Genomic DNA, 27,844 nt, shown 5'->3' with positions numbered 1-27,844 from the left:
ATTCTTTTCATGGTCCCTTTAAGCAGCGTTTTTTGGTTGCTCCTTTACCCACAAGTTTTGTCTCTGCCTGTGCTGTTACTTATGTTTCTTTTAGCTTGTGTTGAGGCATTGGATTCTGTTAGGTGCAATTGATGTACTGGTTTAATAGCATGGGGTGAATGAGCAGTTCAAATAATTGTCCTTCCTTGGCAAGGGAGGCACTGCTATGCACTGTCTGTAATGAGACCGTAAAATTGTTTCAGATGGCAGCAAAAGTCACGTAAGGATTTCTCTTTATTTTAACTGGATCCAGGTTTTAGGGGGTTTTATGTCCCATAGCGAATAAGGCTTTGAGGGACGCCATAGTGGAGAGGTCAGGATGATTTCAGCCACCTAGAGTTCATTAATGTGCACTGACATCGCACAGTACACGGGCTTTCTATCTTAGTAATAGGCACTTCACCCATCCGCAGGGAGAAGCAGGTTTAGCTTTTTGAGCTACCTTCAGCATCATGTCAGCAGGAATCACAGTCATACATGTGGACTCGATAGGCATAGGTAGTAGACTGAGGTGGACATACAGGTTTGGAATAGGTGTTATCTCATTGCCACTTCTTACAAATAGCTGCTGCACTAACATTTGAAATTTTGCCTGCCCGGCCACAACAGTTGTTTATACCTTGATGATTCTGCCAAGAAGAGTGTTTCTGCTTTTAAACATGTGTCTGGCTGCACTGCCGTGCTTATTTATCTGGAAGAGAAGGTGTTAGCGTGTTTTTGTGAAACTGTGAAAGTGTGCTAGCACTGAAGATGCCACTGTGTTGGCTTCGGACACATTACCATGCTCTACCTTTGAGACGGTGATTAGATTTGTTGCATTTTTGTTGGGTGCATGAAAGTGAGGTTCAGTTCCACCAGGTGCACTTTTCCACCAGGTGCACTTGGATGTACAGGTCCCCGGCCAAGCACTGGGCCACTAGCACTGAGCATTTTACTTTGCAGGGCGCCGAGGGTGACCCTGTGCAACTACAGCAGCAGCAGCCGAACAACCTTCATGAAGATGGCATTGCGGCAAACCCCAAGTAGTGGTACACCGTGCTGCTTTTATCTTCGTCATTCTTTTTTTTTGTGTTGTTGTTTTTCGGTCTCCACTGTGCTTAGCACAGCTGGAAAAAAAAAAAGCAAAGTGGTGTGAGTGTACAGTTCATCGGTGAAACAAGCCAAACTTGACTACATGGTGTTGTGGGCCTGACCCGGTGGGAACAAGCCAAGAATTGTGTCTGAGTGCTGTTGCGAGTGAGTGTTAGGTAAAGCCATTTTGCTGGAGTGTGTGATCTTCTGGAAGGAGTAGAAGAGGAAGCATCCCCCAGTGACCGTGTTGTCTTCAAGAGGCCAGTCTGCATGCTGGAACACTGACTGGACCAGACACTTGGATGCTATTCCTTTGTGATTATATACAAGGCATTTGGCTTTTGAAGCATTTCTTTTTTGGCCTCGCCAACACGCTTCAGTGCTGAAGTCTCATGGACAGCAGAGTGCATTTCTTAGGTATGGTTCCTTGCTTCTACGGTGTACTTTTTCTTTAAACCTGGACCGAGATTTTTGTGGGTATGGGGGGGATTCTTCTTTGAGAGCAGTGGTACGCAATAATACTATGCGCTTGTTTGTTTCTTGTTGTGCTTGTTTTTTGCTTGTTTTCTTGTTTCTTATATACCGAGATCAACATTAAACGCTCTCTTCGGTGATAAAAGAAGTACCATATTTTGCTTCAGCTTCCTGCTTACAGCAGTTGGCTGAGGGTGTTGTTTGTCAGTAATATTTCATGATCCTTCAGCAACAGAATGGACTTAGTGTATTGAAGTCCGCCTACCAACGAAGCACTGAGGAAAACTTGACCGCTAGCACTTCATGATTGCGGTTGCTGAATTCAAGGCCATACAGCTTTCTTTGTATGGCAATGGACTGTTATAAATCTCTGCTGTGTGTTGCATTTTTTGATAATGCATCTTTGAGATTGAATGTTTGACCAGCTTGCTTCATTTAGCAGCAAAATGACACGTGGTCGATGCATAACATGACAAAATTAGTTTATTGCACAACACAGTTTATGTACGTTTTAAGCATGCACAAAAATGCTATTGTACACATAACTTGAAACAGAAATGTTCAACAAACTCAAGCTCAAAAGAACAACAAAAGGCAAGCAACATTGTTATGATAAAACAAGGCAAAAGTGTGCATCACAGCTGAGGTAAACACAGTCAGGAACAAAGAAACATTTGAGATTGCTGACGCACTGTGTGCAAACACTATACACATTGCTAAACATTTTATGTACTAGTGGCATACAAGGTAGTATGTTATTTGAGGTTAGATGTTAGCTCAGCACTTCATCATAGCTTTACAAATAAGGCTTGTGTGAATGGTGTTCACTGGTGTTCACATTAAAGCTCACATGCGTTAAAAAGGCTGGGCATGCAGGCACTTGTTCATGTAGACATGTACTTTCTCAAGAACAAAATGGTACATGCTCACTGATGGCTACTACATCTGTGCTGTCTAATTTCACTGAACTTTGTGGTGATAAGATAAAGGGTAATAAGTGGACTGAAGCCTTAGTTTCTCCGGGACACTGTTTTGAAGTGCAGGAAAAGTTTTTATGGAATGTGTTGCAAAAAAACGATTTCTTTATTTTGTTTTATTATTTGTTTTTGCAGTAGAGTTAGTACAGTACTGCTGTATGAGCAAATACTTGACATGTTTATTCTATCCTGAGGGAGGAAAAACAGCAAGTAAAGAGTTCTTGTATCGTTGGGTACAGTGCTTGGTATTGTTCATTCATTGTTATGCACAGGATATGTTACACCACATTGTAAGCACAGTATAAGGATCCATATAGCAAGCACTAACAATGGGGCCGTTGCAATTACCCGATTTCAATGCAAACCTTTGGTTCTCGGTTCTAGAGGGTGGTATCTGCATAGTTTTGGGTTTGGCATCTGATACTAGTGGGTGTGCTCTTTTAGAAAAAAAAAAACATGCATTTTATAGGGATTAGCGTGCCGTTTATAGCGGGAGGCCTTGTGGAAAACTTTTTTTGCTCACCATTTTTGCTAAGAGAAGCTTTTACTGTTATACATGAGAATGTTTTTTTTTTTGTTCCATATCAGCAGTGACAATTTTTTTGCCTGAAGCATGCATATGTGCTATGCAAAATGACCCTTTGGTTTGTTAAAGCAGTATGCAGCATAAGTGCATGTTTTATATCGTAAGCCCGTTGTGAAGTGTGAAAAGGTTTTATGACGGTCTCAGTTGCATTTAAGGTGTGAAAACACATACCTGCATGGTTGAATTAATACCACACTTAGGGGAACCACATAACTCAAAAAGCAGCAAATACGCAGTGGTAATAAAGGTCACGAGCTTGTGTTGCCTACTTCAGAAGAGTTGCGTATAGTATCCAGTGCCTTATTTTTCTTGCTGCACTTCTGACTGGATGGTTCCTTGCTTCATATGCAAATTATGTTGAGCGCATTTTTTCTCTCCTTGGTGTTTGATGACAGAAACCAACATCTAACACTATGACAGAATATGCAGCATGCCAGGCCTTAAGTAAGAGCTATTACTTCATTTCAGCTTTGAGGGATGTATTGAAATGTAAAAGGCCAAATGAGTTTTGCAAAGGACGCGTTCAGCTTTGTCATAGTTATGTATGCAAAATTTTTCATGAATGACTGGAGTGAAACAAAGATAAATGCCTGTTTATCAGGTTGATACATAATGCAAAATTTTGCCGCCATCCACTCCCAGAAAAATTAGTCATGAATTGCATTTTCGAAATTATTTTTTTGTGATTTCTTACACTTGCAATGCAAGCGATTGCATAAGTGCACATGCAAGCATTGTAAGGGGTGACCACTGCAGATGCATGAACGGGGATTTGTGAGAAGTGTGAAAAGGGAGTGGTGGTTAATTTTCCACACCATCCCCAGTGAACAGCTCTGTACTTGCCCAACTCGGTGTAGTGAACGAGAGAAGTATTTAAGTTTTGGCCAAACTATCTTCATAGAAAAATTATAGAATAATTCTGGAAAGAACATTGCAGTCTTTGAAGCATAAGACCTAAATAAAAGAATATAGGCACAGTTTTTGTGTTCTGTGACAGATGTCTACTTGGTTCCTGTCATGATACCATGTGCAGGCAGCCAAATAAGTACAGTGTATAATAAGCACTAGCAAGCACGTTCACCGCCTGTCGGACGGCTGCTAACATCCTCAGCGTAGAAAAGTGCAACGTAAAAAAAAAACTGAATTTCTTAAAGGCTCTGTTGTCCAAATGTAGGTAAAGTGGTCATTTCTTCTTCGTTAATGCATGCAGAAGCAATGCCACTTGAGCACATGAAAGGAACCACCCTTTCCCGTGGGTGGTTTAAAATCATACTTACAAATTGGGTGTGTTTAGGCAAACAGATAGGCAGACGATTCTGCCTGCTTAATCTTGTCTGCAGTATTTTGCGTACCAACGCCAAAATGTATTCAGAGTAGCGTGGTTGTGTGGGCAGTTCATTATAAATTGTTTTGTGTGGCTACTGCCTATATCTGTGAGGAGAGTCTTGTGCCAGGGTGCACAGGCCCCATGTTCGGCATCGTACGTTTCTTTTTTTCCCCTGGCAAAGGAAGGCCACTGGTTTAGGTATCCAGTCTCAGTGGAAGACTTTGGTACGCGCGAGAGCAAAGTGTTTGAGGAAGGGGCCGACACGGACACGCAGAGCGACCACAGATCTGGCAGCAGTGAGCTCGTCCACTTCGGAGAGCGCTCTAGTCTGCGTCAGGTCGGCTTGTAGGACGGATAGTCACCGTGGCCGTGGTCAGAATGGCCGGCGTCCATTCAGGAAGCTGTTGAGCGCTTCTCGAATGGTTTACGTGTACTGTCCTCGTCGCACCAGGGGGCGCCGGTGTGGCTGGGCGGGAGGGCCGCTGCTAGGTGCGCCCTCTGTCGCATGGTAACGGAATCATCTCCGCTCGGAGCAGACGCCGTCCTTGCAGGCCTGACAGAGCTCGGCGTTGTGCGGGTTGCGCGGTTTGCCCGGTCGTCGGTTCTTGTGGATGGGCGGCTGCTGGAAGCCGTAGTAGACCTGGCCCACCCGGTTGTAAATGTTCACCAGCACCTGCAAAGGGTCGACAGTAGTGTTGGTCACCCTGCTACGGCTATCGCGGCCACGTGGTGTGGCCACAGTGGGCGGACTACAAAGCACTTTGGAACCTGCTGTGGAACCTTTTCTGTCCCTCCCTCCCATTTTCACTAACGTTAACCCTTTCCTCGCGGTGGGGATGTGTCCACCCAGAGTGGAGCAGCTGCCGCGCCTCTTTTTCCTACCCTGCCAATTGCCAACCAGCCTACAGAAATCGCTCGCGGAAAAGTCTCCCAGACTACCACGAAACTTGAGTGCCGAGAGTGTGGTTGCATAGCGGCACCAGCGACAATTCGCCGGTGTCAGCAGCACTCACGTGGGCTGTAAATTTCATCCATCGCATTTATTGACAGTTTGTTGTCTATTGTATCCAGGACTGCACCGTGCAGTTGTCCGTCTGCTCATGTGTGCCAATCTTCGCGCTGGTAGCGGTAAAAGTGGCACAGTGAAACAAGGCTGGTGAAACGGCACAGTAAGTGGTGCCTCGGCCTCGCCACATGACCTGTGCGGCTTCAAATCAATGTCGGGAATCGTCACGCGGCAGCGTATACAGCTCGTTCGGTCGAAAAGCCGCAGCCGGCGTAGTTGTCGCCACCGCGCGTCGGAGAAAATCGTATCATGCTAACCGTTTGCCGACAAATGTTCCGGATGGTGTCATACGTTTCAGCGTTTCTTGCAGCATAAACTTACTAGTTACGTTAGAACCTAGCTCGCGGCATGGATTCGAACCGGCGACCTATGATCGGGAGAACCGGCGACCTATAATTGAGGGCTGCGTAAAAAAAAAAAAAAAATCGTATCATGCGTAGTTCGGAAGTGAGGCTGTTACTGCGTGATTTCCTTTCCTAAAAAGAAAGCAATTTTTTTTTCGCCCAACGGGCAAACCGTCGCGCCAAACGGGCGATGCCTCTGTTGTTAAAAAAACAAACAAATAAAAATTGCCACAACAGAACTGCAGCTGTTTTCACTGCAAAAAAAAAGCTTATGTATCTTCGGAGATTGCATACCTAATCAACCCCTTTTTGTTTATTCCGGCACATCCAGTGTTAGTACGCACAACCTTTGTCGAAAGTTTTTAAAGCCCAAGGTTGTTTGGGTGATGCTACGTGGCTCTTTTCGCATCACCAAGGTTCCTAACGGGGAGCTTTAGAATAGAGGGACTCTATCGATTAGGTTTGGTTTGGTTTGGTTTATGGGGTTCAACGTCCCAAAGCGATTCAGGCTATGAGGGACGCCGTAGTGAAGGGCTCCGGAAATTTCGACCACCTGGGGTTCTTTAACGTGCACTGGCATCGCACAGTACACGGACCTCTGGAATTTCGCCTACATCGAAATTCGGCCGCCGCGGCCACTATCGATTAGGAGGGATACGGTTATAGCGGGGCGCCAGTGCGCATGCGTAGGACAGTAACCCGAGGGGTGTTAGTGTTCTGCGCTTGCGCACTGGCACCGCGCTATTCCCTTATCCCTCTAATCGATGGGGTCCCTCTCTTCTAAAACTCCCTGATATCTCTAAAGTGAACTCTCGTCCTAGCCCTTTTGAAGGGAGCCCCACTGTACGGCTTAGACTAAATACTCTTAACGCTGTACACTCTCTCCTCTCTCTGTCGTCCTCTTCGCCGTCGCGCAACCCGTTTTGGAGCAGTTCAGGTATACGCCCAAAGCGGGACTGCTACCGTGCCTTTCATTTCCTTCGGCGTATCCTCCAACTTCCCCGTTCGCCTTCGCCGCGAGACAGCACTGCCTAACAGGGCAGAACCCTTCGCGGTGTCGTAGCGGGGGGTGGGGGAAAAGCGGCTGCTGACCTTGACCACCTCCTCCGGGTACCACATGGCCGGCTCGTAGCGGCCCACCTTGCACTTGTCGCACTGCTGGCCGTACAGCTTGAAGGTGACCAGGCCCTCGCCGTGGCTCGTCAGCAGGAACCAGAACGAGATGCGCCCCTTCATCGACGTCCAGCCGTGGCCGCACTCCTACACGAGAGGGACGGACATTGCATTCCGGATGGGGTTGTGCATGGACAGAACCGTTTAGGCCCTGATCGCGATCCAGCCTCGACTTGTTGGCAGTGTCTGTAGTCTGCCTATGGCCTAAGAAGCAGCAAGCTATTGGCGGTGTCCCGGTACTTTTCTTTCTCGACTTAATCCACGTTTTGAGAAGACTTCCTCAATGCCACGAGTTGCGCTAAGACGGCTGACCTTCGAGCTTTGGGCGAATCAGAGTGTCGGAGTTTTTCAAATGGTCTGACAAAAAGAACTCCGGTTCTGAACAATGGCTGGGGGCGGGCTCTGACGCAGCCACTCCGCTAGCTCCGACTACTGCGTTCAGGGAGGTCTTTGGGTGGATCATAGTTGATGCTATGCATATGCATGCGACTACATGCTGCAACACGAAAACGTCACATACATGAATGGTCACGAATTGTTGACCGACTGAATTTTTAGCTGTTTTGGGTTCTGTTTCACTTTCCGTCCCTTATCAGTTTAGTTCTTTATATCAGACACACCATGCGGAATCATTGCCAGGAGCAGTTCTCTGGGCTGCAGACATTTCGTTGCAACGTTTCTGTTTTGTCAGTGCGCAACTTCAAGAAACATTGTTCTGAGGTGGCAGTAATTAACAAAAAAGACAATTTAACGTATTCCGGCGACGTTTGCGTAAGATAAGCCAAGAGTAGTTACCAGTCGTTCGCGCAGTCGCCGATATTTTTCCGCATTGAAAACCTCGATTGTTTATCAATCCTGCCGACCATCCTTGCTCAATTCCTCCAATATAGTTCTTTGTCTACATTTCGCGGGCAGCAGTCGCTGACAGTGTCTGCACATAAGGCATGCGTTGCGCGGCGGTGAAGGTATTCGGCGCGCACTTTGTTTTTATGAGAAGGAAAGAGAAGGCCCGTTCGGAGGTTCGAACCTCGCAGCAGAAGCGCACTTTGGCCGAGTCGACGAACGTCTGCCAGTTGACGCCGATGGGGCGCTGCACCACGGGTAACAGGTACCAGGACTGGGGCACGTACTGCGAGAAGAGCTTCTGGAACTCTGCCTGCCACACCTGCTCCATGCCACTGCAAGCGGAGGAACGAGGAAAAAAACTTCAGTCGTGACAGTGCCCCAAGTCGTCGCGGTACAAAGCCACTCATGCTAACTGGTTCACTGAAATGTGGCATGCACAAAAGTACAGCTCATATATGGCATGTTCGACTGCTGTAGCCCCCCTGATGCGGAATTGTTTGGAGCCGCAATTTTTTCACCGGAGTTCCTAAATTGGCAGAATCGGAAAATGGGAAATCAGTAAATGGGGAGGACTTATTATATGCTCTACGTTGAACATGATTGTTCTGTTGTATCACATATCCAGCAGAGTACGCCTCGTACGACTAAAAATGCGGGAAGTTTTAAGGCGGAAGCCTGTAATGCCTCATCGTTGTAAGCAGGAGTTGTCGACAGAAATGTCACGCTTTTCAATTGGTCAAAACGGTCGTGACGTCCCACTGCGCGTGGGCACTATGTGCTATCTCCACAGTTTTTATTTTATTGCATGGAAATAGTGCCGAAACAAAAAAATCTAAGCATGCTTACGCCACAGAACACCAGGCCACCATACCCTTGCATGACCCCACCTTCCAGAACACCAACAGTCTGGGAGGCACACATGCATCCAGGTAGGGGAGCCAGCTAGGCGGCTCTTGCAGGACAGCATATGCACCCCGCACGAAACAGATTTCGACGACCGTGGTAATTCGGCGTGGCGGTCCATCATGCGGCTCTCTCCAGAGACTAAATTACAACGAACAGTTAAGAAGAACATTGACATCACACCCTACAGTATCCGTTTTTTGCCTGTGGAGAAAAACTGTGTTGTGCCATATGATCTCTTTATGTTGCTGGGACTATATATTTAGTCTCTGGAAGAGCCGCATGCTGTCGCCACAGCCGACCACGCCTTATGTTAAACTGCAATACACTCTCGCGCTGTGCATAGCACATGCATGTCGTCTTCATCAACTTTTATCTGCGGCGCGTACAGTTCAGATCAGTTTAACGTCGATCAGAGCTTAACCTGAGTCTAATATCGCCGGCAGACATTCCGACGACCCAACAAAGCAAAACCAAGGGCCAACCAAACTGAACACATGCTTTCGCATGTGTGTACTCGGTTTAGCTACGTTAAAACCCTACCAATTTTTTTATTTTTTTTTTCAAAGCGGTCCTCTTTCTGCGCTGTTCTCGTCTGAGAAAACAAGGTCACAAAATTGGCTTCAAGAAAACCAGCAGGGTTCCGCAAAGATGCGCATAAAAGTGCGATGCCACTCATCGAAAGTGATAAAAAGAACCCCTTCTGCACATCTTCAGTTATTATTTACGCATTTTTGTGCTCGCATTTGCAATGCGCGGTTTGCATTTCGTATGTCCGCGGTGGCGCAGAGCTGTGCGGGAAGTAAATGCGCAACTCGAGTTCTGGCAGTCGCAATCTCTGCACGGCGGCTGTTCACAACGGGCGTACTGTCAGTGTCAAATCAAACGGAAACAGCAAAGCTAGAATATTTTAGTTGAAAGAGAGTGGATGACAGCTGGCGTGCTCTATAAATGTTAATGGACGCCGCCTGTGTTTCTTCTCCAGCGGCGAATATTCTTGTGCACTTGTTTTCACGTTCCACTTATCCTGTTCGCGTTTAATATGATGCTGACAGTACTTGTCCTGTTCTCGGTTCATATATCGTGCCCGCTAGGCGTGCGTACGGAGGAACTCCTCGGTCTTAGTTGCTGATGCAATGTGGTCTGACCGATATAGCGCACACCACATTTCACCCATAACATTCGCGAGACGGCAGTTACAGCACTGCACTGTAGATCCACCTCTCTTGATACCCGGCACCCACCTCAGTGGTTTACTCAAGCTTTCCTATTATGAATGTAGTGAAACAGATTACATTTAGCATACCGCGAACCGCTGCCGTTGAGAGCCACTGCGCGTGCGCGTATTGCCCTAATGACACCAGATGGCGCAAGGTGCCGGCCAGCTGTAGAGTCACTGGATAAGTGACTCTAGCCAGCTGCGCGCAAGCCTGCCGCTTCGGGACCAATCAGCGCGTGCGTACTGATGTCGCGCGGAAGCGGAGGCGCATCGCGTTGTGCTGAATCTCTAATGACGTGGGCAACGCCGTTCAATGCGACACTTTTGTCTGTAGCCTAGCTAGTAGCTTAAAACTCTAATCTAACTAGTTGAGCTGCCGCTTTTTCTGAAGATAAACAAAAAAAAATAACGAGGGGGACGTGGAAGGCTGGGAAAAGAATCAACGACGCTCGTGTCGCGGAGGCGACTCGACGAGCTAAAATTGCCGCGTTCCTCGCGAAACAGTGGAAGCGGTGGCGGAGACACGCGAGTCCCACGGGGCTTCCCCGACCCGCAGTCGTGCTCCTGGAGCGCACTGTGTCAAGCGGGCACAGAGCTGCCTTGGAAGCTTCCGAAACGCACGACCGTACTCCGTCGCACGTCGCGTGGGGTCACGCAGCGCGTTCATCAGACGTCACGCATCTCGTCCTTGCATCCGCGTGCATGTCGCCTGCATGTGGTCTGCTTGAGTCGACAGACTGGAGGAAAACGTCAATTAGTTTGTCTGCGTTTCATGCCCGGCACATTTCACGCCTGTTTACCCGAGTGTAATGCGGCGGAATAACGGTAAAAAGCGAGGGCTACGCGTTTTAGAGTTTTTGTCTACACGCTGGGTGTAGTTTACTACGTTGCTTCCCGCCCTGCTGCCGCTACGCTTTAAGGCATGGAGGTAAAGGCTGCATACGTAGGGCGCCTGAGGTGACCACGGTAGCGCGACAGGCGGGGGAAAGAAGCTCGCTAACGGTGCCCGCGGCGTAGTCCTGGTGGAGAACTAGGAGAGCTTCTCTCATTCTGCACGTAGGAAGCGATTTTAGAATGCTGGCGTAGGCAAAAATAGAGGCCAGCGACACGCGGGTGGCCTTTTTTTTTTTTTTTGCCTGCGTACGGAGCCGTTTAAATGTCCGGAAATGTTGTGTTAGACGAATTCAAGTGCTGCGTAGTCTGAGGTGTTGCGGGTGCGAACGCCCATTGAACTTCCAGACCTGGGCCGCTCAAATGTAACACCCGGGGCAAACGGTTCTTCTCAAGCAACTGTTGAGCCTAATTATCTTTAAAAGGAAAAGAAAAGGACAAAAGGAGCTAAAGTGTTTGTTGGAACTGCTGCCGCCTGAGCTTCATAATCCATCACAGCTTGCACGAGAGTCCTGCGGACTTAAGTTAGTGTTTGCAATTTTTTTCCCCCTAAAAAGCCATCTTTCGTTCCCCTTCTTTCTTTCTTTATTCGATATTTCAACGATCTTCAATGTCTTCTCCACACTCATCATAGACTCATCCTCGAGATTAACTAATTTTTGCGCACATACGGCCTACGGGACAGGGGCGTTGTTATGGAGCTAAGCTGTATATTGGATTGGTAAATATTTATTCACCGGCAAAAAGTAGTTCAAGGTGAGTTGTTGGTCGTGCTAGATGGCCGTCAGCCCGTGGCTTACGGCCATCTCCGGGTCGGAGATGAGCAGCACGGCCTCCCAATGGTCGGAAGTAAGGGGCTGAATCAGGTCCGGGGAAGGGGGATCCTCCGGACAGTTCCACAGGATGTGGTCTAGGGTGGCTTTAATGCCTATACCGCTGCAGCTCTATTTCATGGGCGCCTAAATGTCAGTAGAGAGTTTTGGCGCGCATTGCCGGCTGGCGGCGGCGGTAGAACTTTCTAATAATATGATTTTTTTGTAGCCGTCAAATTGCTAATGTTATGCATGAGTATACATCGGTTGTAGTACGTGTTATTGAAAAACTAAGATAAGCAGACGCGACTAGGTAGAGTCGGCAGAAATTAGAATAGCAGAGTGGGAGGTTTGAATTACAGTCGATAAAGTGAACAAAAAATCAGAAAATTTTGATAAACTTTAGCACGACAACCGGCGCCTTTCCGACATGAGCACGGTGGAGCAAACATTCCTGAAGCTGTGTGCAAACGCGGCGGCTCCAAATGCAAATAGAGGGCTGCTCAAGCTGATATATACTACGACGGCTCAGTGGTCCTTCCGAGAGCCTTTTGCTAGAAGAGCTTAATTAAGAGGCGGAAAAAGAAAAGGAAGCGGTCTGGAGCCCTATAGCGCCTCGTCTTTCCTGGGCCATGCGACCAGGTATCGAACTCGCGACCTCGTGCTGAGCATCGTGGCAGATCTCGAGGTCAGTCTTGTGCCTGCCTGCGCTGGTCGCGAGATCCGCAAACAACGCACGGCATCTGTCGTCGTCATGGAGCGTCGCGCTCCGCCATGTTGGAAACGGTAAGGAAGGGCTCAAGGTCAGGTCCGGAGCTGCTTTGAGAAAACACTGGGGACAAAATGAGATTAATTTCTATCAATAGATTACCGCGTTCTAATCACAAAGTGACCGCTCTCACCGAAAACGGAGCTTTTGTAAGCTTGAAAAGAGCAAAAAACGAAATATCGCTATAGTGTACTGCGTGCGTCAACACCGATTCTACCGGAATCGGATACCAGAGGCTATGCTCTAAATCTCCTTTCCATTAGAAACCGCGGTAACGGAGGTTTCGATGTGGACCATATGTAGATGCCATGGTTTGAATTATGTGGCGGGAAAAATCTTTAAATTCAATTTCCTCCACAATAAATGCGTCTTTTGCTGCCGGACAGACGGTAACGTACCCAGAAAGAGCCTGGGAATCATTTCTTTTTTTTTACTTTGAACATTACTTGGACGTAAGTGCTATTTAAAGGACACTGCCAATTAAAGAATGTGGAAGGCACGTTTGTGAATACGGGTGTCAGACAATCATTGTGGCAGACAGGGCGAGATCAAAGCTGTGCCTGTGGGGATGGGTCCCTGAAAGGAATGTCACCGCGGACTAAGAACGGAAAGGGAGAGAGTGAAGTTTATTTGCACGGCAACTCCCCGCCGATTGGCTGAAAGATGTACGATGGTGCACCGAATGGGAAGCCCTGGCGACCTGTGCATGCAGTGTGCTGCGTCCGTAGTTCAAAAGTTACAGGATGCGACATGCGCGCAGCTTTTGAATGCAGCGTACATTTGTTTGTATCTACATCTCATAATTTGTATTCATTAATGTTGCATTCATTTATTGATCGCTCCGTAATTTTGCGTGACAATCGTAGCTTTTTTTTTCTGTTTTAAAATCTATAGTTATTGTTCGTATATAATATCGAAAAATCATCTTCAAATTTAGTGGTGAAATGACCAGAAAATTCGGCATCTTTTGCAAAATATTTATTCTCTGTCATATTTCTCTCGACTCCCTTCCCTGTCCATTCTCGCTATCGCATCGTCTGCAATTCCTCTACCTATAATCTCCCTGCCCTTTTATTTGCGCTGGCCGCAGCTCGGGTGCTTAGGAGAGTAAATTGGAGCATACTCTTTTCCTTCCGTTTTTTTTTTATTTTTATTTATTACGAACCACTGTTACTCCTCCTCCTACTAGATACAGACGCGCAGTATTGTGATACAGCTGCGGTGCTGCGTGGGCGAGCTGCGGCACGAATGAAGCCAAGGTTTGCGCGCAGCACGAACCGCAACTTTCACAGTTTCTGTACAGAATTTACTGCCGACGGCCTTCACTTTGCCACCTTTTTATTTTTTAGTTCCCTTTACTCCGCAGCTGTTCTTCCCACGGCCACGACGGGCGGGCTCTTTCAAGCAGTGTAAAAGTGAGCAATTAAAAGCTCGGTACTGGCCCGCCTGATCTTCGAGGCTGCGCGTAATTAAAGCGATTTTAGTTGCACGTACGCAAGGTCCAAGATTTACAGCTGTTTATTTTCCTGTATGATAGCGCTCCTGCGTCAAGCAACGCGTTGTCTGGCGCATGAACTAAACAACATGATCATCGAGGGAATAATTGCTCATTGACATTCACCCGACCGCTACAGAAAGGCTACAAAGGAGTAATGGGCACTTAATCCGTTGGTTGAATTCTAGGCCACTTTGGGGTATTCCCCTAATTGCATTAGTTTATCAGTTCGTATGCTCCGGCCATCTTCAAGTTGTCAGAGTGACTCCCCTGGACAGATAGTTGTGGTGGGTTCGAGTTGGGGGGGGGGGGGGGGGGGGGGGGGTTCAACCGTGTATTTCTTAGACTTTTTGTCGAAAAAACATGGGTTTAAGAATGGTTTTTCCTCCGTTTCGTCTGCTGCGGCGCTACGGATTCGGGCAGACGTGAGATGGCCCTCCTCACGAAACCGTGCATGAGTGGGTCCGACGAGCTCACAACTTACCAAACCTTGCAAGCCTGGTTGGCTGACTCCTGTTTAAAAACATGCTCACTCAGTCTCAGATATATAAGCGATGTAGCCCGCAGTGATGTAAAACTGCTGCGCAGTGTTTCAGTCTTTCTCGCGGAGATTCAAATCCAACCTAGTTCACGGTAGTCACTCGCCTTTCACTTACGAATACCATCCGACAGACGGGCCCCCGCCAAAACTATACCGGAGACAGTGTGAGGCAAACACAAAACAAAACGAGCAAACCGCCGCGCCAGATAGAGCCATCGAACCCTTTCCCGGCATTCCCGCGGTCATCGCGCTCTCTGCGACCCCGTCTCTGCCAGCAGCGCGGTAAACAACGCCAGCAAACGCGGCACAATACCGTCCACACTACGCCAAACACAGGCCTACGTTGCGGCGCGACGTATGTATATAACGGCGCGGTTTCGCGAACCGGCAGAATAACGGGGAAGAGGGGGAGGCGTAGGCGGCAATTTCCAGCTTTCGGCGTGCGCGGATGCTCGGGCATCAGCATACAATCGGCCGGCGGTAGCCAAGCGAGCGACGGCGCAGTGCGGCTTGCTCGATGAGCCGTGAAAGCGGCGCGCGGTTGTCGTCCGCGACGGGCGTTGCGTCTCACCGGCGGGCATGAGCGGATGCGTGTGGCGCACAATTTGCGCGGGCACGCTGCGCGCACGCACCGCTGCTGGTTTTGAGAGGCGCGGAGCCAACACCAGAGCCTCGACGGGGAGAGGCGAGCTCTGCAAGTGCGAGGGCTTTCGTGGAACACAAATAAGAACAGCCGCTTCGCCGAGATGTCACTATAAATGCGGCATTTTGAGGATCCCAGTTGTTGACAAGGAAAATTATTTTTTTAGGTAAAAAATTAAAATTGACTTTGAGGAAAGCAAACGGTGCGGTAACTGTCTCATTTGGCGGTGGACGTCCGAAACGCGCTTTGAGGGAGTAGTAGTACTAGTTAGTGTCCAACAGAGAAACGCCACTCCCCGTCTCCCCCGCGGCACGCGGCCGGCGTGGCACGGGGTGGGTGGTGGTGGTGAAAACATTTATCGTGTATAAAATTTTTACAGAGAGGTGATTGGGGTAGCCCCTATTGGACCTTTCCCCTCACAATATCAGGTGGAGCCCCTATTACGGGGCCCCATTGGCAAGCAACGCCGCCCGCGTCCGGTGAACCAAGGCCTTTGGGCCTTTAGGTCCTGACAGCCGAGGAGGACCGCCTCCCAGTCCTCTCTGGTGGGGCTGGGGGGGATAGATGGGTTTGATTGACACGCACAAACCATGTTGAAGGTGTCAGCCACCTCCCCACAGAACTGGCACGCGCCATCAAAGGATGGGTGCCGCTTTAGATGGTAGCCGGGAGTTCTTGCGTCCTGTCGGCCGCTTCAGCCAGTTGGTCGAGCAGGAGCTGGAGCTTAGGGCCCGAGCTGCACAGCAAGGCCTCCCAGGTTTCCCTACTATACATAGTACTGCATATATTATGTAGTATTATGTAGCCAAGTTCTTAAGCAGCTGGCAGTAGCGAGGGGGGGGGGGGGGGGGGGTAAGAGGGATCGGAGTGTAGTGTTGGGAAGTCTGGCTACTGGAAGTCTGGCTACATTGTTGCTGCTTGTTGTATTGATGCACTGCTTATGATTGCAGTGGGCCGCCCTCCGTTCCGGCCGCATGTTGACAAAACGGTTCACCACATGCGATGTGGAAGTTCGGAATTATCTGCCATCTGACACGTTTATTGTATTTGAAGAGAGTTCGTCCGGTGAAAATTCCTAGGCTTTGTGGATTTAACGTCATTCTGCTTGACTAACGCATTCTTTAGTTTGGTTTTATCAAGTGATCTGGCGTCGCGGTGATGGTTGCTACCGCTTTGCTGATTTTCCCTTCTCTGCTCAGATCAATAGGCTAGCATGTGATTCAGTTCGGCAGCGAATTACCTATCACTCTCGCCTTTCCTTCTGTTTCCGCCTGCTGTTATTCAGGAGTGCTAGAAACAAGAGGCAGTTTCCGCGGCCAAAACGTCCTTTATCACTTTTCCTTTTGTTATTACTTTCATACCCCCCCTCTTCAACCTTCCAGGTGCTGTCGTCTTAAATTAAGTGGGCCACTTGGCAGCGCTCTCGTAGTGACCCAACCTCGTGATTGATACAAGACGCTCGTGTTCGCGTACTACCTGCGGCGCGCAGCTGCTGTGCGCATTCTGGTCTGTGCAAGGTGCGCAGGTCGAGGCTTTCCGCTCCCGTTGGGCGCGCGCCGATGGCTGCGTGACACCGTTTCTGTCGGCGGCTCGTGGAAACACGCGGCCAACACAATGGGGCCCAAAGCGCGCGGCTGCGCATCCGTCGCCGTCCCGCTGCCACGGAGCCAACCAAGCTCGAGAATTTCCGGGGCCCGCGTCACACGCCCGCCGACTTGCGTCTGCTCGCGCTGTTTACCGCGCCCTTCCGAAAAAAACGTCGCATCACTCCTTTCCGAGGAGCGGTTTGGCAGCGACGTCACCTGTGTCATACGCGAAAAACATAGCGCACTCGTCGCCCGAAAATGAAGCGCAACAAAACGTGGTGTTTTTTTCTCGAATTAATGGCGGATTGCTCGGAGAGGTGCAGTGAAAGGTTGCGGGATCAAATCCCGGCTGCGCCGGTCGGATTTCCATGGAGGCGAAATGAAAAACACGCCCGTGTGCTGTGCGAGGTTAACACAAGCTAAATAACTGTAGGCGGTCTAAATTAATGCGGAGCTCTCCACTATAAGGCGTCTGTCATGGTCCATGTGAAGCTTCCGGACATTAAACTCCACATACCATACCACACCATACCATACCATACCATACCATACCATACCATACCATACCATACCATACCATACCATACCATACCATACCATACTATACCATACCATACCATACCATACCACACCACACCACACCACACCACACCACACCACACCACGCCACGCCACGCCACGCCACGCCACGCCACGCCACGCCACACCACACCACACCACACCACACCACGCCACGCCACACCACACCATACCGCAACGTACCACACCACACCACACCACACCACACCACACCACACCACACCATACTATACCATACCATACCATACCATACCGTACCCTACGTACCCACCGTACCGTATCATACCAATGATACCATACAATCAGGCACGTATCCAAGGGGGCCAAGGTTCCCTCCAAAATCGAGCTCAGTCCTTCACCCCCCACTGCCAAATTCTTCTTGGGCTTGCTCCTCTTCCCTCCCCCTGATAAAAGAGCTCACGTTGCCCACCTCCTCCCTTAAAAAAAGAATGGCGTCATGGTAGTCGGCAATGCGAAGTTTGAGCGCAGCTCTTCACACGCCACCTGCCACCACTGGAAGGTGGCGTGTTACGCTTCTGGCCACTCTCCTCCGGGTTCTTCCCGTGGCAGCAACCTCAAAGGTGGCGTTTTGTTCTGCTACTTGGACAACAAGGTTACGCTGACGACTACGGCGACCAAGATGCGGAAGCCAGGAACGGGCCTGCACACCCGCGAGAAAACCTTGACAGGAGCTCACCACTCACCCACCTCCGCTCTTCAGAAGGCCTCCACTCACCTCCACCCACCAAAAATTGCAACGTTGAGGATGCCTCAGTCATGGGACTACCACACGTGGTTGCCATAGCCCAAGAGCAACGCGCTTCGAGAGTCGTAAAAAGGTGTCAAAGGTCTCGTGATGTTGATGCAGTGAACTGGAAGCTACGGTTGCGAAGCGACGGCTTTCAGAAATGTGCTCCTCTCATCCGCTCGAGAGCAAACCACACACTTTTGTGAGTTGGCTTGTGCTTGTAGCTTGTACTACACTGTAGGAACTTGTGAGACAGAAAGCGGACCGTGCGTGGTACCACGTGCGGAACACAGTGTTTACTCGTGTTGCCTTGGACCGAATCAGTTTAAAAGGCAGTGTTCGCAGAAGTATAATACGTGCCTGAGAAGGGATCGAGCGCATTCAGTAAAGGAAAACGAAATGAAAAAAAAAAAAAAACCTTATACAGCTCAGCAACACGTAAGTGGATAAATGAAAATTTAACGAGCAATTAAATGTATTGATTCCAACAGCGTAAACAAACCTGTGGGCGGTCTTCATCCCGTTAGGAATTTCGCAAAGTAATAAAGTAAACAACGCACTTAATCATCCGTGCATCGTCCTCCCCCGACTTCTGGCAACACAATGCAACAAGGCCTGTTAGTACTTAGCATGCCTGCTGGCTACTCCTGCCGATACTTGTAATCGCGTTTGTTAACGTTAATTGTACATATTACTACCATTATCGTCTTCCCTTGGCCACCACAATGAAACCTTTCACACCCATTCGTTCGCCTGTGCCGTTACGAAGAGGGGCTCTGCGACTTCGTCGAGGCGGCCTTTTACCTCCAGAGGGCAGCTCGTGCGGAGACGGTGTGAGAAAGACAGAAAACTTCAACTTCCGCAAGGCCCTGATATGTGGCGTATAGTTCGGTTTCTGTCGAAACGGTTTGCTTTAGCAGATCTTTCCTGGTTTGCCTAGCCAGTGTCCCTCTGGCTTATAGCCTAAGCCCCAACGTCCGGCTCGTTCTTCCGGTTTACGCAGAGTTCACTTTGAGGTATAGTATAAAGTGGAACAGGGCTCTCAGGGCTATTAGTATGCGGACACATATGGTAAGCTGCGCCGCCGGGGTCTCGAGCACAGGTAATTTGTACCCATCCACGCGCGTCTTACAGCGCACGCTATCTCTCGGAGCTTCTTTCTCTCTCCCCGTGCGTGCTTACCCTCTTCACTATTTCCATCCTCACGGAGCAGTTAATTAAGGTGTCCACTGTGAGTATTGCCGCATTCAAATCGGCGACCTGGAGCACGTTTTTTCCGCGAACCTCAACTTTGGTTTCAGTTGCCGATTTGGCTCCAGATCATGGGTTCCAATCGTAGATCAGGAGCATGTCGACCCGCAGCGAATCGTCCCGCCATGCCCCGCGTATAGCAAGGAGCGGGCCTTTTGTTCCAGTCGTCGATTTGGATTTCCTGACTTCGCGGCGGATATCGTGCTCCTTCGTGGATTGAGAGCGGTGGTAAGAAACGTAGATTCAGTGATGCGTGATGATTTCAGTGATGATTTCAGTGATGCGTTACTATTTTATTTTAGACAATTGTGCCTTATTGTTTATTTTTAATATTTGTGACATGCTCATTTTATGTATATGTTTACTGTTATTGTCCCCCCCCTGCTATAATGCCCCTGGGCGCTGCAGGTATTTGTATAAATAAAATAAAAAAATTGGGAATCGCAGTAAGATTGCCGCACGTTTTCTTCATCACTTAAGCCACCTATACCTGCACTCTCTCCGCCACGAAACTGCAGCCGGTATCTTCCTGCTCTGTGTCCCGGAGTTGAACGTTTGCATTTCGCTGCTGCAATGCTGAGCAACATGCAGGTGGCATGGCTGCAAATCGCCTATGCGCAGCCTCTGTCGATCGACCTTGCCTTCCTCGGAAGCCAGCGAACAGTTGGCGCGGTGTTTTCGCGCAGGCCGTTTGTCGGTTCGTTGACTGCAGCGCGCGTGCGTTTTCAGTTCAGGGATCCATAGTCTCCCTGGAATGCGTTCGCCCTGATACACTTGCTGGCGAAATGGCATTGCGCTGGCGAAATGACAAGAACCCGCCTGCATTTTCGATTCGGTTCGATCAACTGTTCGAACAGCGCCAAGGAAACAGCGACCGACAAGCCCCTCAAGTGCGCTCTGTCATGGCGCTGTTCGAGCGGTAATGGATCCGTACCAAACAGCCCGACTCCCATTGCTATTGCAGGCTTCCCTGCCTCTTGTACGTTCCCGTAAAAGGGGGGGGGGGGGGGGGGGGGGGTCACTTCCCAAACATCCCTACCGTTCTACAGGAAAGCTTTACGTTTTTCTTGAGTGACGTTCCTCAAACTTTATGCTTAATTTCCGCAGCACTACTTGCATTGGATGACGTACGAGTCGAAATTCACGGATCAGGAAAAAAAATAAATACTTAGTAGACAAATTGTCTTTTTTTGCCGCGTAGCGTTAGTCTTACGTTCGCAGCCAGTTCAGCTGCAGCAATCTCTCTAGAGTTTCTTGGTGCCACGGTTCTGGTGCATGAAATAAAAAAGCTGTCAGTCGAGGACGCTGTGCGAACAGTTCCATGCCTGAGAAGGAAGCTTTGCCTCTTCGACTTCTTCGTGCGGTGAAGGCGAGTTCCTTGAACTCGCGCAGCGTGAGCTGGGAGGGCGTCGATCGCTGATATCTCCTTCAGCGTCCGCATCATTGGCTGTGAGGTCGCAGTATCATCGTTAGCTCGCTTTTCCGCTGAGTCACGACGAGTGACGTCGACGGACGAAGGGCGCAGCACGCTCCACGTTTATTTCCTGCTGTTCAACACGTCCTGATTCGGCTTGACTTGAGACGTGTGAGAACGCTTGCGAATGCGAAGACGCGGCTCTCCCATCACCGCCAACCAACTTCACGCGTGAAGGAGGGCGCTGTGGGGGCTTCTGACCAGTCATGCTCCTGAGGAGTGGCCCCTCGCGAGACCGCTAATATACCCAACACATTGCATCACTTTTCCTGAAACTTGTATCCTACATCTTGGGAACCCTGGCTTTCCCAACCAACAAAACAGCCGGAACAATTCCAGCTGCGTCTTCTAGCCCAGCAACCCTATGATGCACCCGGATATGTGTGGCAAATATATATAGATCACCAGGCCGTGCGCTGAAAACAAAACTTTCCGTTTCTCCCTGCGTCCGGAAAACTGATAGCCCCATCAGTCCCTGGAAGTGCAGCCCTTTTAGATCATGTGACACGCGTGTATCAAAGCTATAAACGCTTGCAGTTATGTGCGTGCACGAGTATTAACCAACTTATGGAACACTCGTAATGGTGGTTCGACCAACGGCTACGGCGTTATACTGTTGAACAGGCGGTTGCATGCAAGCGCCATACCCAGCCGCGACAGCTGCTTTTCGACTGCGGAGAAAAACAAGAACGCTCTTGAATAAGCGCTTCGTTGTGCATGAAAGAAGTTGAAATGGTCGAAATTAATCCCGAACTCTCCACTATGAGGCGCATCTTGCAGCGCGCGCCTGAGACGTAAGTATTCATTGTTTATGAAATAAATCAAGCAGGACCGCCACCCACCGTGAACCCAAGCAGCAGAGGAACGAACAAGCAATGGAGAAATCCAGTTCAAAGACGCAATGATAAGGTGAAAGTAAAAGCGAAATGGACAGCCAGTACTGTCGACGCAGATTTGTTGTATCACATCGTATGGTCGCCTCCTCATTTGTTTCTCTTTTTTTTTCTCCCTTTTTTCACGCTGGGAAGGGAAGACTGAGAGGGTGCGGGCGGTGGAAAAGAATCACGCTCTCGGGTGCCGTACCTGCCAAGTTTCGCTCGGGCTTGGCGTGATAGACTCTGCCGCGCAAAGTGCAAACAGTTTTCCTGGCGCCGCAGCCTCAGCAGCGCCGTAAAGATTTGGATATGCGCGGCCTTTGAACGCGCCCGTAAAGATAGGGAACGACGCGCATCAACCATGGAGCTCGGAGCTCGCTTCCCATGGAGCTTCCGTGAATGTTCGAGCGCCCTGGAGCCACGAGCTGTGCTACTCCCGATGGTCACTCAATTCAGAGAGTTTTAACACGGCGGAGACGTATAGCTTGCACGTATGCACTGGACCAGTCGCGGTACCTGTTGCGCAAGCACAGTGGCCAGCTGGAGGCACGCATGTGCGCATGCGCCGCGATTACCTGGTTGGTCCAGTATACGTCCTATGCCTTCGCGGTGCTGAAATTCTTCACAGCAAGAAAACGCAACTGCATCTGTGGAACATGCGCGCGCTTACCCACGTTGTTTGGTTTGGCCAGGCTATGAGGACGCCGTAGAAGAGGGTTCAGAATAATTGAGACCACCTCTGTGGGATTCTTTAACGTGAACTGACATCGTACAGTACACGGCTTTCTAGCAGTTCGCCTCCATCGAAATGCGACCACAGCGTCTGGGGCCGAACACACGCCTTTCGGGTCAGTTGCCGAGCGCCGCAACTGAGCCACAGCGCCGAGTGCTATAGCCCCGTGGAAACAGAGAGGTCGAAATACGTGTTAACTCAGTGTGTCCTATATGTCAGTTAACAATGTGATTTTGTGTGCTATGGTCTTATACCCATTTCGCCCTTGCATTTGCAACAGACCTCAAGGGGCGAATTATCTGCGCAACCATCGCAAACCGCGGTAAGCAATCATGACGGGAGATCAAGAAACTGGAGGGGACAGTTAAGCTCCGCCTTTAAGCTATACAAGGTGATAGCGTTAATGGTTTAATGCCCATATATGCGGAACTGGGTCAACCTCCACTTTACATTCATAGACCCCTTGGAGCCATCACACTACTCCTGGCGCAACGGTGCAGCGGTTAAGCGATGCTTCTTTTGCCCTGCGATGTCTGCAGGTGCTGCCACCGTTGGGGCTTCTGCGACCCAGGTTGCTCTTCTGGAGAAATCTCTCTCGACCAGTCATCAATTTAACTGCCATCCGCCACGGTGGTTAGTTTGCTCACAATCCGGTGGGAATTAAGGTTGTGATGAAGCCACAAGGTCACGTGACCTAGGTGGCCCACCTAGGTTTCCGGATTGCTCCGGCCGCTCCGGCTGCGAGGCTTCAAACAGTCGGTTGCCGACGCCAATGACGACGCCGGACAGTTTTTCTTTTTTTTTGCCAAGGGTGGTACTAACGCTCTCGCGCTAATTGGATAGTCCCGTCTGCGACAGAACAGCAGAATAGAACAGAGTAGAACAGGATATGGACATGTAGTGTAACTTGACGAGACGCAGTGCAAGTAAGTTAAGTAAACGTAGCGTAACCTAACATGACATGATTGCGTAAACGGAAACAGAACGAGATTGTAAAGAATAGAACAGGACCACAGGAACAGGAGCAGGCCAGGACGAATTTTTCTTTAACCACGAAGTTTCTGAGAAAGCTGCATAGCTTTCGTCTGTAGCCGTATGGCTGCGCTTGGGTGGATGCCAGTGAGTAATTACTGCCCTATTACTAATGTACTCCACCTTGGGGGTTTCCCCTAAACATCTGACCGATATATTTTCTGTTTCGAAATATCGGCGGATCGAGCGTGCCATCGGTGCTAAGAAAAAAAAAAGAAATATATAAGGAGGGAAATGTAAGGACCGCTTACGTGCTCTGAAGGCGAAAGCATTAATTTTTTAATTTACATGTTCCCTCCTCCATTCTTATGATATACCTACTGATTAGCGCACAGTCGTAAGGCAACGCGTACAGTAGGTTCACTTTTATTCGCCAAGAAACAACGTGGTTTTGTGGACCATGAGTTGCGTGCTCGCATCGCATTATGAAGGCGCTTGGTTCAATTCTCCGCACCTTCAGAAGACATTTTTTTCTTTGCTGATGACGTCATTGGGGGTTTTCTGGACCACTTTTTCTGCACATCGACGCCAGGTTTCGTTGCTAATGATTAAGGCTTTCGCCTTAATAAGACGCACGATACGTCAGTCGTCACATTCGATACGCCGGGAAAAGCGGCGGCACGACGACCCTTCATAACTTTTTCTTTAGTGTATAGAATATCTATAAACTGGCTAAAGATTCCTTTTTTTTTTTTTTTTGCTCGGGGTTGAGAGAGAGTCGATGAAGACGTTGGCGGTTGAAGGCAAATACACGGCGGGAGTCGGTTCCACATAGTTCGGTGAGCGCGCTATCCGCGTCATTGAACCTGCGCACACACATACGCGGTCTCGCGAGGAGCGAGACAGCTGGAAAAACGAGACGGGGAAACGCCAGCCTCTACACCGTTCACGTTTGTGTGAATACGTACAAGTATATTGGCGCCTGCCGAGTATCTGCACGAAGACCCGAGCGGAGCGAGAGGTTAAGCGGATCGAGCTGAGCCGCTTCTTCCTCACCTCCGCCATCGTGAACACTGCGCCGCTTCTTTTCTTATCTTCTAATTTTTACACTCCCATCCGCGAAACCTATCGCTTCCTCGTTGCCGAAAGGCCTGTCACCTTCCGCACAGCGTCAGGCCAATTGGAAACGGCCGAAGTCCCAGAGCGCGACACACCTGTGGGTCTATTTATAACGCGTTCGCAGTAAAATGTTGGTGACCGACGAGAACACCGGTCAGCGCCGTGGTTCGTGTGCACAGAAACATGCAACAAGTTCTGGTTCACAGATTCACGTAAATGAGAGGAGTTCTCTGTCTCTCCCCCCCTCTCCCCCTCTCCCCTACTTTTAATATAAAGAAAAAGTATACAGAGAACAAAATTTCAGTGCAGTATCCTCCCACTTCAAAGTTCATTAATAACTCCCAGTGGCTGCACATCTCCAGGTTACCAAGCTCATCGTTACCTATACTGACCCTACAACGCCTTTGTACTTTGAACCTCAAAGAGAGAAAAGAGATTCAAAATATGAAAAGTGTATAGGAGTGCCTGCACCTGAGAGAGGGAAGTTCTAGCGTCCAGTTGAACCCCGCGAAGGGTGTGCAGGAAATCCCTGCTGTGGTGAGGAATGTGTGTAAGGACTTGCCTGACCAGTTGGCCTTAGTTTACACTGCAGCTTAGTATTTACTCATTGCTAAGCACTGCGTCGCAGTCAACTTCTTTCTCTCTGAGTTTACCTGAGGCTTAGGAGCTGCCAAACCATCCACAACACAAGTATCGCAGGTGAAAGACGCGGATAACAGTGTAAATTGTTAAGGTAGGGATATGGGACGGAACTTCAGCAGGATGACACTAAGTAAAGGAGAACAAGGAACTACAGCCGTGAGATCTGAGCCTTTGGGGGTACCTTGTGTTGATCGGTCCGAGAGGGGTCCTTGAAGTTATCGGCTATGCATAGCCCAGCTCAAAAGTATTCAGGCCAAGCGATTTGCCTTTGAGCCATGTAGTGGAGCACGTGATACGGCGCGCCTTAAGCGCACAACTCCATCCAGTTATTGTTCTCAGTAAAGTTTGATCCTCTGGCCTTTTCTCGGTATACTAAAATTTATATGGTAGCGAAAAAAAAAAAATGAATGACAAAATTGAATTTGATACCTTTTCCCGCCATTCGATTCAAACTTCTGACGTCTACGCCGAGAAGGGTTGGTTGCAGCCGCTCTCAAGTGAATGGCGATGTTGCGTGGCTTCTGGGATGCGCGCTGTAAATTTTGTGTAGATGCACGCAGTTTACTTGCGAAATCGGCCGGTGATGGCGACACCTCTATTTATTTTTTCACCTTTTCTAGGTTATAAAAGCTTCGTTTTCAGTGACAGTGGTCTCTTTGTCGTTAGAATGCCATAGTCTATCTTTAGAGTCCAGCTTAAGTTTGGTTGGTTTGGTTTGGTTTAATGGGGTTTAACGTCCCAAAGCAACTTAGGCTATGAGGGACGCCGTAGTGAAGGGCTTCGGAAATTTCGACCACCTGGGGCTCTTTAACGTGCACTGACATCGCACAGTACACGGGCCTCTAGAATTTCGCCTTCATCGAAATTCGGCCGCCGCGGCCGGGATTGAACCTGCGTCTTCACTGCTTCACTTTTAGAGAATTTCGCAGTATTCAAGGGTTCAGATCTATATAGGTGAACCATGCCATATAGGTGAAGCATGCCAAGTGTTTTTGCACTAGCATTTAAAATAGTGACCTAATCAACGACTGTATTTTGCGCTTCTCCTCAAAGCGCCGGAGGAGCGCGGGGAAGTTCAGTGTGACGTCATGGAAGGTATGATTCAAATTACCGATGCCGTCAGCCGCACCCTGCTGTGCCTCGTTGGATGCTGCCAAACAACGCTCGGCGGGCTTTGCTTTCTTTGGCGTTGTTTTTTTCCTTCAAAGCAGGCGTTTATGCTTTGGAAATGTACCGATACCTTCGATGACGTCATCAGGCGCCCCCCACTTGGCGTTGTGCGCTGCGGAGAAGCTTGAAGGCCGTCGCGATTTTAATTACCGACTACCACATTTCAAACGCTAGCGCGAAAGGACTTCGCATACTTTACCTGCAAGTTTCACACATTCGACCATTTTAAGCTGGTCGATTTCTAAACCTACGCAGTTGCCTTTAAGTGTGTGCTTTTCGACTTTATGTCGCGCGTGTAATTTAAATTACACGCACATTTTTTTTATTTCTTGGTTAACTGATTAATTCTTGCGTCGGTATATGAGAGCCACGAGCTGCGCTCGTGTGCGGCACGCGCGCGTTCGCTTCGGCCCACACGGCGTAGCGGTTCTCAAAGCGGAACAATGAGATGTAACACTAGCCCTGCGCTTGTTGTAACTCTGCCGACGACACGTGCGGCTGCGCATACTCATTGCACAGGGCGGGAAAGAGGGAAAGAGATGGTGCAAAGAGAGAGAAAAGAGACGCGGACATGCGTGCACAATGCACAGCACGATGACGTGCATCCGCGATCCGTGGCTGCCCGCGATGACATCCGACGCCCGCGGCATCCGACCGACAGCCGAGGCCTGACCAGTGCATGTCTCGACTGTCGAATGCAGAGGCTATACATGTTGTTTCGACGAATGTGAACCAGAATTTTCAAAAAAAAGGCCTTTTTGAGATATCGAGATGGCTTCTGTGTCGTTGTAATGCCAGTGTTGGCTGGCATTAGAGAACAAGTATATCCCCTTTGGCAAAAGTAACCGAGCAACAGGTTTTTGCTTCTCAACCGTATAACGGAGCCTTTAGGGCACTCCTACAGATGAAAAAGGTGTCGAAATATGAGGACAAGGCTTCACCTTACACTACACAAATTAAGAGCTTAAGGGCTGCCATAAGTGCTTCACTACGTGGGTAAGAAACTACACCGTGTAAGAAACAAACCACAGCTGCCCGGCTACTCTTGGCAAAGACGGTACATCATGTTGATTAGTAAGCTGGTAAGCAAATTTTCTGTAGTTGTTTTTTTAGCCATTACAGTTCGGCGCTTGACTGCAATTCAATATTTGCAACCGGCCGTTAGTAATAGTTATATCATGTTTTAGAATTTCGAAAACGCGACTTATCTCGTCGTTGCGGCTCAACAAATTTCGTCTGCTGTGTGCTCTTTTCGAAATGCGCCGCGAAGCGAAGTAGGCCATTATCCGTCACTCTGTAACTCATGTGACACGTGACCTTTCTCTGTCCCGCCCACGTTGGGGTGCTCGCCGCTGCTCTTAGCTTCAGCCCGCACAGGAGACATGGAGAAGGAGAGCGTAGGTACCCCAAAGCTGATCTAGGGACTTTAAGGTACCCTAGCTTTGTAGTGGCCCTCGCTATCCGAGCTGCACGCCCAAAAATGTGCCGGAAGTCGCATGCTTTCGCAAGGACTGCTGGG

The 27,844-nt window shown here is 49.2% G+C and overlaps 2 protein-coding genes across 16 annotated transcripts in view; one reads left to right on the top strand and one right to left on the bottom strand.

Annotated features, from left to right (window-relative positions):
• LOC149364874 (uncharacterized) overlaps nt 1–3,423 on the top strand; it is a 41,201-nt gene extending 37,778 nt beyond the window's left edge. For all 15 annotated transcript variants that reach the window (XM_089574826.1, XM_089574829.1, XM_089574822.1 and 12 more), the window contains one exon: nt 982–3,423. In XM_089574826.1, the coding sequence (XP_089430952.1) occupies nt 982–1,065 (84 nt within the window). In that variant the 3' untranslated portion in view covers nt 1,066–3,423. The remainder of the gene's footprint in view (nt 1–981) is intronic.
• LOC149364873 (receptor-transporting protein 4-like) overlaps nt 2,050–27,844 on the bottom strand; it is a 48,072-nt gene continuing 22,277 nt past the window's right edge. Inside the window, exons 2-4 of the mRNA XM_089574838.1 lie at nt 8,085–8,235; nt 6,977–7,144; nt 2,050–5,147 (exon numbers count right to left, since the gene is read on the bottom strand). Of these exons, the coding sequence (XP_089430964.1) occupies nt 4,992–5,147; nt 6,977–7,144; nt 8,085–8,235 (475 nt within the window). The 3' untranslated portion in view covers nt 2,050–4,991. The remainder of the gene's footprint in view (nt 5,148–6,976; nt 7,145–8,084; nt 8,236–27,844) is intronic.

The sequence above is a fragment of the Amblyomma mixtum genome, chromosome 2, assembly GCF_055824585.1.
Source record: "Amblyomma mixtum isolate Tamu chromosome 2, ASM5582458v1, whole genome shotgun sequence".
NCBI classification, from domain to species: Eukaryota; Metazoa; Arthropoda; class Arachnida; order Ixodida; family Ixodidae; genus Amblyomma; species Amblyomma mixtum.
Note: the sequence above shows the minus strand (reverse complement) of the source record. Positions and strands in the feature narration are given on the sequence as shown.